Source organism: Mustela putorius, unplaced genomic scaffold, assembly GCF_011764305.1.
Source record: "Mustela putorius furo isolate JIRA1106 unplaced genomic scaffold, ASM1176430v1.1 tig00000430_pilon_pilon_pilon, whole genome shotgun sequence".
Lineage (NCBI taxonomy): Eukaryota > Metazoa > Chordata > Mammalia > Carnivora > Mustelidae > Mustela > Mustela putorius.
Window position 1 is genome coordinate 24,524,490 of NW_025421377.1, and position 12,808 is coordinate 24,537,297.

The 12,808-nt window shown below is 43.3% G+C and overlaps 1 protein-coding gene across 4 annotated transcripts in view; it reads left to right on the forward strand.

The window, feature by feature from the left end:
* Positions 1–287: 287 nt before the first annotated feature.
* Positions 288–12,808, forward strand: part of USO1 (USO1 vesicle transport factor) — a 92,754-nt gene continuing 80,233 nt past the window's right edge. For 3 of the 4 annotated variants that reach the window (XM_045079884.1, XM_045079882.1, XM_045079885.1), the window contains exon 1: positions 289–568. In XM_045079884.1, the coding sequence (XP_044935819.1) occupies positions 503–568 (66 nt within the window). In that variant the 5' untranslated portion in view covers positions 289–502. Of the gene's footprint in view, positions 569–12,808 lie in introns of all 4 variants that reach the window. The other variant, XM_045079881.1, reaches the window with a different exon arrangement.

Here is a 12,808-nt window from a genome sequence, read left to right on the forward strand (position 1 = left end):
CAGAATACGACCCCAGACTCGACAGCTGGCAGTACGTCCCCTCCGGCGACAATTAAACACCCCGCAAGCCCAAACACGCACACTACCGGGATTCTCTCCAGCCCGCAGGGCCGGGCTTCGACCACGTGGGTGACGGGGGCCGGCGGTCGCTACCCGCGGAAGGCGGGAGCAGGAGGCGTGTCCCTGCCGAGGGAGGAGGGGCCAGCGCGGTGGGCGGGGCTTGGGCGGGTACGGGCTACCGGCCTCCGCTCGCCTACTTTTCCCCTTTGCCTTCGCCCTTCGAGCCGCCACGTAATGCCACGTCCCCGCGCATGCGCATCTTCACTCGTGGTGGCGGCTGTTTCCGGGCTCAGGGGGCTGGAGCGGCCGCCGAGTAGGAGGCGTTGGTGGCCGCGGCTGGGGAGTGCAGAGTGCGGGCTTGGGGGCCAGGCCCTGCCGGAGGCAGGGAAAGTTACCTTTCCTTTCCCGAAGGGGCCGGTAGAGCCGGTGGCTGAGCGACGAGATGAATTTCCTCCGCGGGGTGATGGGGGGTCAGAGCGCCGGACCCCAGCACACAGAAGCCGAGACGGTGAGGGGAGCGCGATGGGTCCGCGACTTGGGAAGGGTTCGGGCAGGAACGGGACGGAGGATTCGGGGGCCTGGAGGTGACTTCCCGCGCCCCGCCGTGGGCTGGGGGTCCACATGCCGCCTCTCCCGTTGCCTCCCTTCCTCTGCTGAAACCGCGGAGTTCCTCCCTGACGCCCCCCGCGCAGCCCCCTCCGCGGCGTTCCGGCCGGGCTGACAGGAGCCGCGCCCCGGAGCCCCGCAGGCCCGGCCTGGGGGGTGGTCCTCCGCCGGTGCCCCCCGGGAAGGGCTCGGTCCTGCGCCCAGGTGGCTCGACCTGTCCCCTGTGCCCCCGGGGGCTGCGGGCCCTGGCCGCCTTCGCCCGCGTCGAGAGGAAGCTGAAGTGCTGCTGCCTCCGCCGCAGCCTGGAGTGGGGCCTGGGGGGGCTGCGAGGTTGAAAACCCAGCTGTTGACCCGAGCCTGTGGCTGAGAGTAAAAAGATAGTTTGGGGGCACGGGGGCACAGAGCCACCTGCTCCTGCCCCTTCAACTGCAGGGAGGTCCTTCTGGCAGGTGTTACTAGTTCAGACCTCGTTTTTCGGGCTCCTCCAACTCTGTGCCTTTGGGGAAATGCTCGCCTGAGCGTGTCGGGGTACTTCGCGCTCACGCCGCCCCGGGACGCCTCCGTGGCGCTCCCTTACGCTCACCCCATTCAGAAGTCTGAACCCTCGGTGCAAACAGGATTTGCAGCGTCACTTTGAAAACTTGTCAGCCATGGAAAGCTGTGTTGGATCGTTGGTTCAGCGTTAGGTTTAGCATAAACTTACTCTGAAGTTTGGTTAGTTTCTATTAGAAATTAGTGTGTGCGGCATTTTCAAAATAAACTATTTGAGAATAATTTTTAAGATTTTATTTATTTATTTGACAGAGAGGGAGAGATAGCGAGAGAGGGAACACAAGCCGGGTGGGCGGGAGAGGGAGAAGTAGGCTCTCCCCGGAGCCGGGAGCCCAGTGCTGGTCTCGATCCCACAACCCTGAGATCAGGACCTGAGGCCACGCTTGGCAGAGGCTTAACCAACGACTGAGCCACCCAGGCACCCCGAGAATAATTTTAGATCTACAGAAAAGTGACAAAGTATGGCATTTTAAAGGTAAACTTTGTGTCGTATTCATAGACATAATTGGGATGTCTATGAACATAGGCCCTATGTTCTGTGTTGCCCGGATCTGGAGGGATAATAATACCTTTCGTTTGTCAAGCTCTTACCTTGAGGAAGGTACTATGCTGAGCTCTCTATAATCTGTATTCTCCATTAATCTAACCACCTTGCAAGATGGATGATGGTATCTTCACTTTACAAATGAAATGAGGTTTCGAGAGATGAAGTAACTTGACCAAGGTCGTGCACTGTTAGTAGTAGGGTCAGGATTCAACCATGGTTTGCCTTTTTCAAGGAAGTTTTCTTGCTGATGCCCATATTTTAATACTTATCTGGGAATTTTGGAAATTTACATAATATTAAAATTAACCTCTCAGATCTGGATTAGAACTGTTTAAAGCGTAAGTTGAAAGCTGGTGAATCTGTTTTCCTTCATTTGAAAATTAGATTTCACGCGCGTGTGGGGGGGCCGCGTGTACACACACACACACACACAGAGAGGAAGGGAAGCAGACCCCCTGCTGAGCAGAGAGCCCGATGCGGGACTCCATGTTTGCCTTCTGTCTGCTCCCACATGGTTACAAGGCACTCAAACTGCCTATTATAAGACCATACTCTCTCCAGATTACTCAAGTCACAGCGTATGTCTTCAGGTTTTGTTTGTTTTGTTTCTGATATATATATATTTTTAAGATCTCATTTACTTATTTGGCAGGAAGAGACACAGTGAAAGAGGGAACACAAGCAGGGGGAGTGGGAGAGGGAGAAGCAGGCTTCCCACCAAGCAGGGAGCCCTACTTGGGGCCCGATCTTTGGATCATGACCCGAGCGGAAAGCAGACACTTAACAACTGAGCCACCCAGCGCCCCTATATTTCTGGTATTTTTTCATTTGAGGCAGCAAGTATGGTTTATTAGAGCTTGGTTTGGATTTAGATCTGATTTGAATCCTTGTCTTTCACCCCTAATTTGATTGGACCAGTCAAGAGATGGATAACACCTTGTGAGTAAAGTAGGGGAACCACCTGCTTTTATGGTTGTAAGTGAGGATTAAGTGAAATAAGAAATAGAGCCTGATGGGGCGCCTGGGTGGCTCAGTCGATTAAGTGTCTGTCTTTGGCTCAGGTCAGGATCCCAGGGCCCTTGCATCTAGCCCCTGCTCTGCGCTCCCCGCTCAGTGGGGAGTCTGCTGCTTCCGCCCACTCTGCCCCTCCACCATGCTGTGCTCTCTAGCTCTCTGTCTCTCCCAAATAAAATCTTAAAAAAGGAAAGAGAAAGAAAGAAATAGAGCCTGGCATTTAGTATGTGCTCAATAAAGGATAGTTTTTTATTACATGTTTTTGGAGGAAGACCCCCCCCTTTTCTTAATAGTTGGCCTTATCATAATGACTTCTGTGGAAAAGATGGTGTAGCATCAAGTATAGGATTTTGAAATTAGAATGTCCTTTGCTGATCATCCCGGTTGAACCACCTCATTTTACAAGTTAGGAAACTCAGGCACAGATCACTAAAGCAGCTTGCACAGTATTACAGAACTGAGACTAGAACACTGATCTTCCATAGTGAATGGAACAACTTAATTTTTGCACTTTGACTTCAAAATGAAGCTTGACTATCACTTGTGTGTTGTTTATATAAATTGAAAGGAAAATGAAGGATCTTTTTTTTTTTTTTTTTAAGATTTTATTTATTTGACAGAGAGATCACAAGTAGGCAGAGAGGCAGGCAGAGAGAGAGGAAGGGAAGCAGACCCCCTGCTGAGCAGAGAGCCCGATGCGGGACTCCATCCCAGGACCCTGAGATCACGACCTGAGCCAAAGGCAGAGGCTTAACCCACTGAGCCATCCCGGCACCCAAAAATGAAGGTTCTTGTTCTTGCCTAAGTTTGAGCTTGTATACTCAAAATTGGAAAATAATTTGTCTTATGAAGAGAATTAAAAGTTTGCTCCAAGTTACAGTGTGAATAAAATTTGTGTCATCATCTCATTCCATTAGGAAATATAATGGGTAAAAAAGGTCATGGGTCACTAATTTGAAAGTATTTGTAGAGCAGCAATAGAATGAGTGATACAATTTTAGATGTTTTAATTGGTGATTTGATCTGGTCTGGATATTTAAGTTGCCAGAATTGGGAATCTCCAATCACACATCATTGTTTACTATTTTGCATTTTTTTCCATTTCTGTAAAATTAAATTATCTTCATTGTGATTTTCCATCTTTTGTGCTTTTCTTCAGCAGAAAGCCTCTTTGTCTAAGGTCTGCCTGTCCTTTATTTTACTTTATTTATTTATTATTTTTTTTTGGTTAAAGATTTTTAAAAATTTTACATGATCTGGGGCGCCTGGGTGGCTCAGTGGGTTAAAGCCTCTGCCTTCGGCTCAGATCATGATCTCAGGGTCCTGGGATCAGGCCCCTCATCGGGCTCTCTGCTTGGCCGGGAGCCTGCTTCCCCCTCTCTCTCTCTGCCTGCCTCTCTGTCTGCTTGTGATCTCTGTCTGTCAAATAAATAAATAACATCTTTAAAAAAATTTTTGCATGATCTATACACCGAACATGGGGCTCAAGCTTACAACCCTGAGATGGAGTTGCATGCTCTAGCGGCTGAGCCATTCACACAGACACACCTAAAGTGTACCTGTCCTTTAAATTTTTTTTTTTTTTTTTTTTAAGAGAGCACAAGCCTGTGCCTGGTAGGGGCGGGGGCAGGCAGAGGCAGAGGGAGAGAGAGAGACAGATAGTGCTAAGCAGGCTCCATGACCAGTGCAGAACCTTATGTTGGCTCCATCCCAGGACACTGAGGGGGTGACCTGAGCCAAAATCAAGAGTCAGATGCTTAACCAACTGAGCCACCCAGGTACCCATCACGGTCCTTTAAATCCACCCATATTGTTCCCCCCACCTCAGCAATCTTCACATTTTAACTAGATGGTACATTTCTTATGCTTTCTACTATTTGTATCATTTCTTCTAGACTTTTTTCCCCCCAAATTTTATTTATTTATTTGACAGACAGAGATCACAAGTAGGCAGAGAGGCAGGCAGAGAGAGGTGGGGTAGCAGCCTCCCCGCTCCGCAGGGAGCTTGATGTGGGGCTCGACCCTGGGATTATGACCTGAGTCAAAGGCAGAGGCTTTAACCCACTGAGCCACCCAGGTGCCCCATCTCTTCTAGACTTTTAAATGTCTTTAGGGAAGAGTTTTAAAATATTTCAGTCCTTGTTTTTCCATAGTAGTAGATATTCAATAAGTATTTGTTGAATGAATTATAGGGGTGTCTGGGTAGCTCAGTCAGTTAATTGTCCGACTCTTGGTTTCAGCTCAGGTTGTGATCTTTGGGTCATGAGACGGAGCCCCGTGTTGGGTTCCGTGCTCCATGAGCAGTCTGTTGGAGATCCTCTCCCTCTCCTTCGTCCTCTGCCTCTCCCCCCACTTGTGCTTGCTCACTCTCTGGCTCTCTGGCTCTCAAATAAATAAATCTTCAATAAAAGAATGAATTATAGTGTTATATGAATGAAATCCCAGATCTATAATCATAGCAGCTTACAAATTACTAGGTGCTAGACCAATACTTTTTTTTTTTTTTTAAGATTTTATTTATTTGGCAGACAGAGATCACAAGCAGGCAGAGAGGCAGGCAGAGCAAGAGGGGGAAGCAGGCTCCCCGCTGAGCAGAGAACCCGGTTCAGGGCTCCATTCGGGACCCTGGGATCATGACCTGAGCCAAAGGCAGAGGCTTAATGCACTGAGCCACCCAGGTGCCCCTAGACCAATACTTTTTTTTTTTTTTTTTTTTTGGTGGGCAGCAAAGCAAACATTATTGAGCGATATTGGGTGATAATACAAAGCTCTCCAATAGGGAGGGGACCCGAGAGGACTCTTTTCAGTTAGTGAACTTAAATATCTTCTGGATGTATTAGAGTCACATTATTGATCTTTTTAAAAAAGATTTCATTTTTAAGTAATCTCTGCACCCATCATGGGGCTCAAGCTTACCACCCCAAGATCAGTAGTTACAAGCTTTACTGACTGAGCCAGCCAGGTGCCTCTGTTACTGATTTTATATTACCTAACTTTTCATACTGTCAGGTAAGAGTAACTTTGGATTGTTATACTTATATGATAATGAATAATTCTATAAAATTTTAAATATTTTAAGTCTAGAATTTCATCCTGATTAGACTCTGCATATTTTATTTTATTAATTAATTTATTTTTAAAAAAGATTTTATTTATTTATTTGACAGACAGAGATCACAAGTAGGCAGACAGGCAGGCAGAGAGAGAGGAGGAAGCAGGCTCCCCGCTGAGCAGAGAGCCCGATGCAGGGCTCGATCCCAGAACCCTGAGACCATGACCTGAGGCGAAGGCAGAGGCTTAACCCACTGAGCCACCCAGGTGCCCCAAACTCTGCATATTTTAGAGTCAAATACTTTTTTTAAATAATGTCTGGTTTATTATTTTTTATTTTATTTATATAATATTTATTTATAATTATAAAAATCATAATATTTATTTATAAAATATTTATATTTTATTTATTTATTATTTTTTTCTAAAGATTTTTATTTGTTTATTTGACAGAGCAAGATCACAAGTAGGCAGAGAGGCAGGCAAGAGAGAGGGGGAAGCAGGCTCCCCACTGAGCAGAGAGCCCGGTTCAGGGCTCAATTCCAGGACCCTGGGATTATGACCTGAGCAGAAGGTAGAGACTTTAACTAACTGAGCCACCCAGGCACCCCTAAGAGTCAAATACTTTTATTTAAGTAATGTCTACACCCATTGTGGGGCTTGAACTCATGACCCTGAGATCAAGAGTTCGCATGCTTTTCCAACTGAGCCAGCCAGGTGCCACTTAGAGTCAAATACTTTTAAATTTGATTTCTCCTTTTTGCCTTAAATAAAGGCACTGATTTCTGGTGATTGAAGCTTCTTTAGTCTAGACATACTTTGCTGGGTGCAACTAAACACTAATTCTACTAAAATTCCTACTTATTTTTTTGAATGCTCATACATACTTAATTTTCCATCTACCTTTCAACTAATAACTTTTTTTTTTGGTTTTTATTTATTTATTTGACAGAGAGAGCACAAGCAGGCAGAGGGGGAGGGAGAAGCAGACTCCCTGCTGAGCAGAGAGCCTGGCACGGGGCTCCATCCTAGGACCCTGAGATCATGACTTGAGACCAAGGCAGCCGCTTAAGTGACTGAGCCACCCAGATGCCCCTAATAAATTTTTTTTAAAAGCTAATTTCTTGAAAATTTCATGTGTTGGGGTGCCTGGGTGGCTCGTTTAAAAGACTGTCTTCAATTCAGGTCATCATGCTGCAGTCCCGGGATCAAGCCCCTCATTGGGTTCCCTGCTCAGTGGAGAGTCTGCTTCTCCCTCTCCTGCTCACCCCCCTCTCTCATTGTCTCATTATCTCTCAAATTAAATAAAATCTTTAAAAAAGAAAATCCCAAGTGTTAACATTTGATGGTAAATCATAGTGAGGGTTTCTTTTCTCAAGCTGTATCCCAAGGCATGAAAGTTGCTTATGTCCTGAAAAAGTGTGTGGAATTACTGTATTGATAAGTCATCTCTTTTTATTTTTTTATACTATTATTATTGTTATTTTTTAAAGATTTTATGTATTTATTTGATAGAGAGAGCACAAGTAGGCAGAGCGAGCAGGCAGAGGGAGAGAGAGAAGTAGGCTCCCCACTGAGTAGGGAGCCTGACACCGGGCGATCTTAGGACTCTGGGATCATGACTGAGCCGAAGGCAGCTGCTTAATGGACTGAGCCACCAGGAGCCCCTTTATTATTATTTTTTAAAGTAGGCTCCAGGCCCTTCATGGGGCATGAGCTCAAGACCCCAAGATGAGGAGTCACATGCTGTACTGACTGAGCCAGCCAGGGGCCTCAAAGTCATCTCTTTTTAAATTAGGTTTGATCATAACTGGCTTAGAAAGCAAAAAGGCTAACAATAAAGAGACAGCTGTACTTTCTTATTATAAAATCATTATTAAGGAATGTGTGCTTAAATTTAGACATAGTTTTGGTTTGGTCAAGCATTTTATACCATGTTACTATAAATGTATAGTCTGAAACTCCTATTTGGGTTCAAGTTTCATATTCTACATTAATAACCCGGTCAGTGTCATAACTGGAAAGTGTTTTCTCTCTTGCAGTGACAGTGTCAGAGAAAACCTAATAATGATTGATGTTTTGATCACTTCTATATCCACCCAAGGATGTCTCATATTCTTTTTAAAACTATATGGCTTTTCTGAAGGTTATTGTAGATTACTATTATTTTTTAAAGATTTTATTTATTTATTTGACAGAGATTACAAGTAGGCAGAGAGGAAGGCAGAGAGAGAGGGGGAAACAGGCTCCCTGCTGAGCAGAGAGCCTGATGTGGGGCTCAATCCCAGGACCCTGAGATCATGACCTGAGCTAAAGGCAGAGGCTTAACCTACTGAGCCACCCAGGCATCCCTTAAGAACTCTTTCGTTAGCATCTTTTTTATGTAGTTTTTGAAGTAACCCATTTAAATACCTAAAAGGTAAATTAAGTCCAGTGCTTTATGGTTTGAGAATTAGTTATAATCACTCTTGAATCTGATTATCTTTTAGAAGAGAATAGAAGAATTAGGTAAATTTGCTGATAGGAAGTACCATTTTTCTCTTTTTATACGCTTCTGTTGTTTATACTGTTTTTTTGTTTTGTTTTGTTGTTGTTTTTGGTTTGTGTGAGGATCCTAGACAAGGCCTGTTTATATTTTTATACCTTAGGCAGAAATGCTATCCACATTTTTGTACAAAAAGTTACCTTTAACTTGAAAACATTTAGATGTTAAGACTTTGAGATGCTGGCATTTGTGATAGGTTAGTTGGTAGACAAGTTTCATAATGATGCCTTGCTTGGAAAGAATGTATTTTTGGAAAGCATTGTTCATTTCTTAGAGAAAATAGGGAGAATAAATGAGGCAGTATTTTACCTTGGCTGACTTATTGTTAATTGTAATGGAAATAGAGTGTGTTAGATTCATTGGATTTATTTTGCAAAGAGACTGGTGTTTGACTTCATAATGTTCCTACGTTTTTTTTAGATCATGATAATTTAGGTCATCTGAGGATAAAGCTTGACCTTTGCTTTTCTTTTAAAATCTTCTGAGCTGTAGAGTTCAATTTAAAATAAATATCTGGTTCTTTTAGTGTTCTAAAACACTAATTTTTTTTTGTTGTTCCATTAAAACAATGTAAATGAATTGATTATTGGTTAACATGAATTATTTTAGTTCTATAGTAAATAGTCATGGTTGGGGAAGTTCACTCCAGGGAAGCTGTAACTATGTTTTAAGCTTCATGAAGACAGTTATATGATCAAATATGTTGGTATTGAATGCTTGGTAAGTATTTATTGAATAAATGAATGGTCGAATTAGATTTTTTGAACTGGCATTTTGTTCTCCATTTTTGCGTCAGTTAAGTAGTTACTGAGTACTTTAAAAAAAATCGGGGTTTCTATTGGGAATGGTGAGGAAATACTGCAGACTACATTATGTCAGTGTCTTTAAGCTGTAAACGCACCTTCAGCATGCTAGTTTTATGCCACCTTCCTTTTTTCCCTTTTTACTTTTCAGTGGTTTTTCAGTTTCACATGCCTCATCTCACTTATTTCTTTCCTAGTCACTCCTATTCCCAGTGCTTCTTTTTTTGGTCTCCTTTGTGTATATCTGAATAAAAATAAATAGGACTGTTGGTTAGCAAAACAAATATTAAATTAGGATTATTAGGCTGTCATTCTGATTATGCTCAGTTTACCAATTGTTAGTAGATTATTTGTCCTTTTCAGGTTTTTCTTGGTAAAATTGTGAATGTCATGTGGCAATTACTGAAGACTAAGAGTTCTGATACATAATCACCTCCATGGGTTGCATTATATTGTACATATTATTTTGTTAATTAGCTTTTTAAGTTTTTTAAAGATTTTATTTATTTTTTTTTTGTCAGAGAGAAATCACAAGTAGGCAGAGAGGCAGGCAGAGAGAGAGGGAAACAGGCTCCTTGCTGAGCAGAGAGCCCTATGCAGGGCTCTATCCCAGGACCCTGAGATCATGACCTGAGCCAAAGGCAGAGGCTTAACCCACTGAGCCACCCAGGTCCCCGCTTTTTAATTTTTTTTTATGACACAAAGTGGCAAACAGTGCTAGTAAAGTTTAAGGCCCCTTTGACTACCATCTTTAGTTTCCATTCTCGTTTCAGAAGGAATCATGATTCTTTTTTTTTTTTTTTTTTTTTGAGATTTATTTATTTAATTGAGAGAGAGAGAGAGCACCTGTGTGAGCAGGGGATAGGAGGAGAGGGAGAGGGAATCACAAGCTAACTCCACGCACTCCATGCTGAGCATGGAGCCCTTCCTGGGGCTCAGTCCCTCAAATGTGAGTCATGACCGGCCAGCACTTAACCACCTGCACCACCCAGGTGCCCCCAGAAGTAACCATGATTATTTTTTTTTTAATTTTTTTAAAGATTTTATTTATTTGTTTGACAGATCACAAGCAGGCGGAGAGAGGGGGTCGCAGGCTCCCTGCTGAGCAGAGAGCCCAATGCAGGGCTTGATCCCAGGACCCTAGGATCATAACCTGAGCCGAAGGCAGAGGCTTAACCCACTGAGCCGCCCAGGCGCCCTGAGTAACCATGATTCTTAATGTGATATAAATCCTTCCAGAGGTTTCTGAATAATTATGCGTTTGTACAATAGAATTATGTATTTGTAGGAACATATTTTTAATTCATAAATAATATACTGTTTATAGTTTTCACAGCTTACCTTTTTCATTGACATGTCTTAGAGCTCTTTGCATATTAAAACATGGAGCCACTTTACTAGAACTATTTAAAATACCGGATTTGGGGCGCCTGGGTGGCTCAGTGGGTTAAAGCCTCTGCCTTTGGCTCAGGTCATGATCCCAGGGTCCTGGGATCCAGCCCTGCATCGGGCTCTCTGCTCGGCGGGGAGCCTGCTTCCTTGCCTCTCTGCTGACTTGTGCTCTCTGTCAAATAAATAAATAAAATCTTTAAAAAAAACGATAACCGGATTTTCAGTTACTTTGTTAACTACACTATATGCAGACTATAAAAGCATCTTGATAACAGGATACATGTTCATTTCATCATTTTATTTATCTCTCAGAGCACCTAATACTTCACATAATATAAACTAATGGAAGAACTACTGTCTTCGAGTTTTTCCTCATTACCCCTTTCTGGTCCTTCTAGATAAAACTAACTCTGTGTCAAATTTTATTCAAATGTGTTTTTTCTCTGTAGAACTGTTTTTGTTAATAAATAGTATCCTGCTGTTTAATCCAGTCCCAAGTGTCAGCTGGGTAGCCTTGTTGTTCAGTCCAGCAGGTCAGGTTAGAAGAGAGCAGAGCCCTGGATGAAGCCGGAGCCTGCCTTCCTGACTTGACTGTGGAGATGGAACTCAGCTCCAGCCAGTCGTTGCCGCCAGAAATGTAGGCTCAGAGAGCCAACTTAATGTAATAGTTGAGCACTCAAACTGCTTGGCTTTGAATTCCAGCCAACCAATTACTAGTTCTGTGAACTTGGACCTACCCACTGTGCCTCTCTTTCCTCACCTCTAAAATGTGGATAATAATAGTGCCTGCTGTATAGAGTTTTTGCATAAGTTAGATGAATTTTATTGTATTTTTTAAAAGATTTTATTTATTTATTTGACAGACAGAGATGATAAGTAGGCAGAGAGGCAGGCAGAGAGAGAGAGGGAGAAGCAGGCTCCCCGCTGAGCAGAGAGCCTGATGAGGGGCTCAATCCCAGGACCCTGGGATCATGACCTGGGCCGAAGGCAGAGGCTTTAACCCACTGAGCCACCCAGGCACCCTGGTTAGATGAGTTTTAAAATACATAGATCTTTAGAACAGACTGGCACATACTGAGTGCTGTATATTGCCATATTTTAACAATTCTGAGATGCACATTAGCATGCAAACATCTCTGAATTCAGGTTCCATCATGTAATTATAACTGCTTGTGTTTCTTTTTTCTTGGTGTTACTTTATTTTATTTTTTTTTAAAGATTTTATTTATTTATTTGACAGAGAGAGATCACAAGTAGGCAGAGAGGCAGACAGAGAGAGGAGGAAGCAGGCTCCCCACTGAGCAGAGAGCCCGATGCGGGACTCGATCCCAGGACCCTGAGATCATGACCTGAGCTGAAGGCAGTGGCTTAACCCACTGAGCCACCCAGGCGCCCCTTGGTGTTACTTTAAAAACTGGTGGATGTTGGGGTGCCTGGCTGGCTTAGTCAGTAGAGCGTATAACTCTCAATGTGTTTGTGAGTTTGAGCCCTATGTTGGACATAGAGATTATTTTTCAAAAACGATGAATCTTATAATTGATGGCTTCTTAGCTTGTGTGAAATACAGTATTAGCTCTTATTAGGCTAATTTTCATCAGGAAGTGGTGGAAATCTGGATTTTTTTTTTAAGATTTTATTTATTTATTTGACAGAGCGACACAGAGAGAGAGGGAACACAAGCAGGTGTAGTGGGAGAGGGAGAAGCAGGCTTCCCACTGAGCTGGGAGCCCAGTGCGGGGCTCAGTCCCAGGACCCTGGGATCATGACCTGAGCTGAAGGCACATGCTTAACGACTAAGCCACCCAGGCGCCCCCAAAATCTGGATTTTGATATGAAAACTTTCAATTTTGAACTGTTGGCTTAAAAATTATTTCAAACTGTGTCATAGACCAGGATAGATTTTTCAAATAGTATACCAAACAAATACATTATTACTTATTAGTTAAAATTGAATATTTTAAATTTCTTTTCATTTTTCGGTACTACGTAGCTTTAGAGTTCACCTCGTCTGTTCTTCCATCCTGTGGATTATATTTTAGGTTCAATCAGTCGTTGTTATTCATGGATTCCATATTTACAAATTCATCTCTGTGCTAAAATTTATTTGTAACTCCAAAATCAGTACATGTAGCACTTTTAGGTCATTTGTGGAGTTGTGTAGGGTAGTGACAAAGTTGAGTTACCTGATGTGTATGTCCCCAATTGAGGTCAAAGAAAAAGATACTCTGCCTTCTTGTT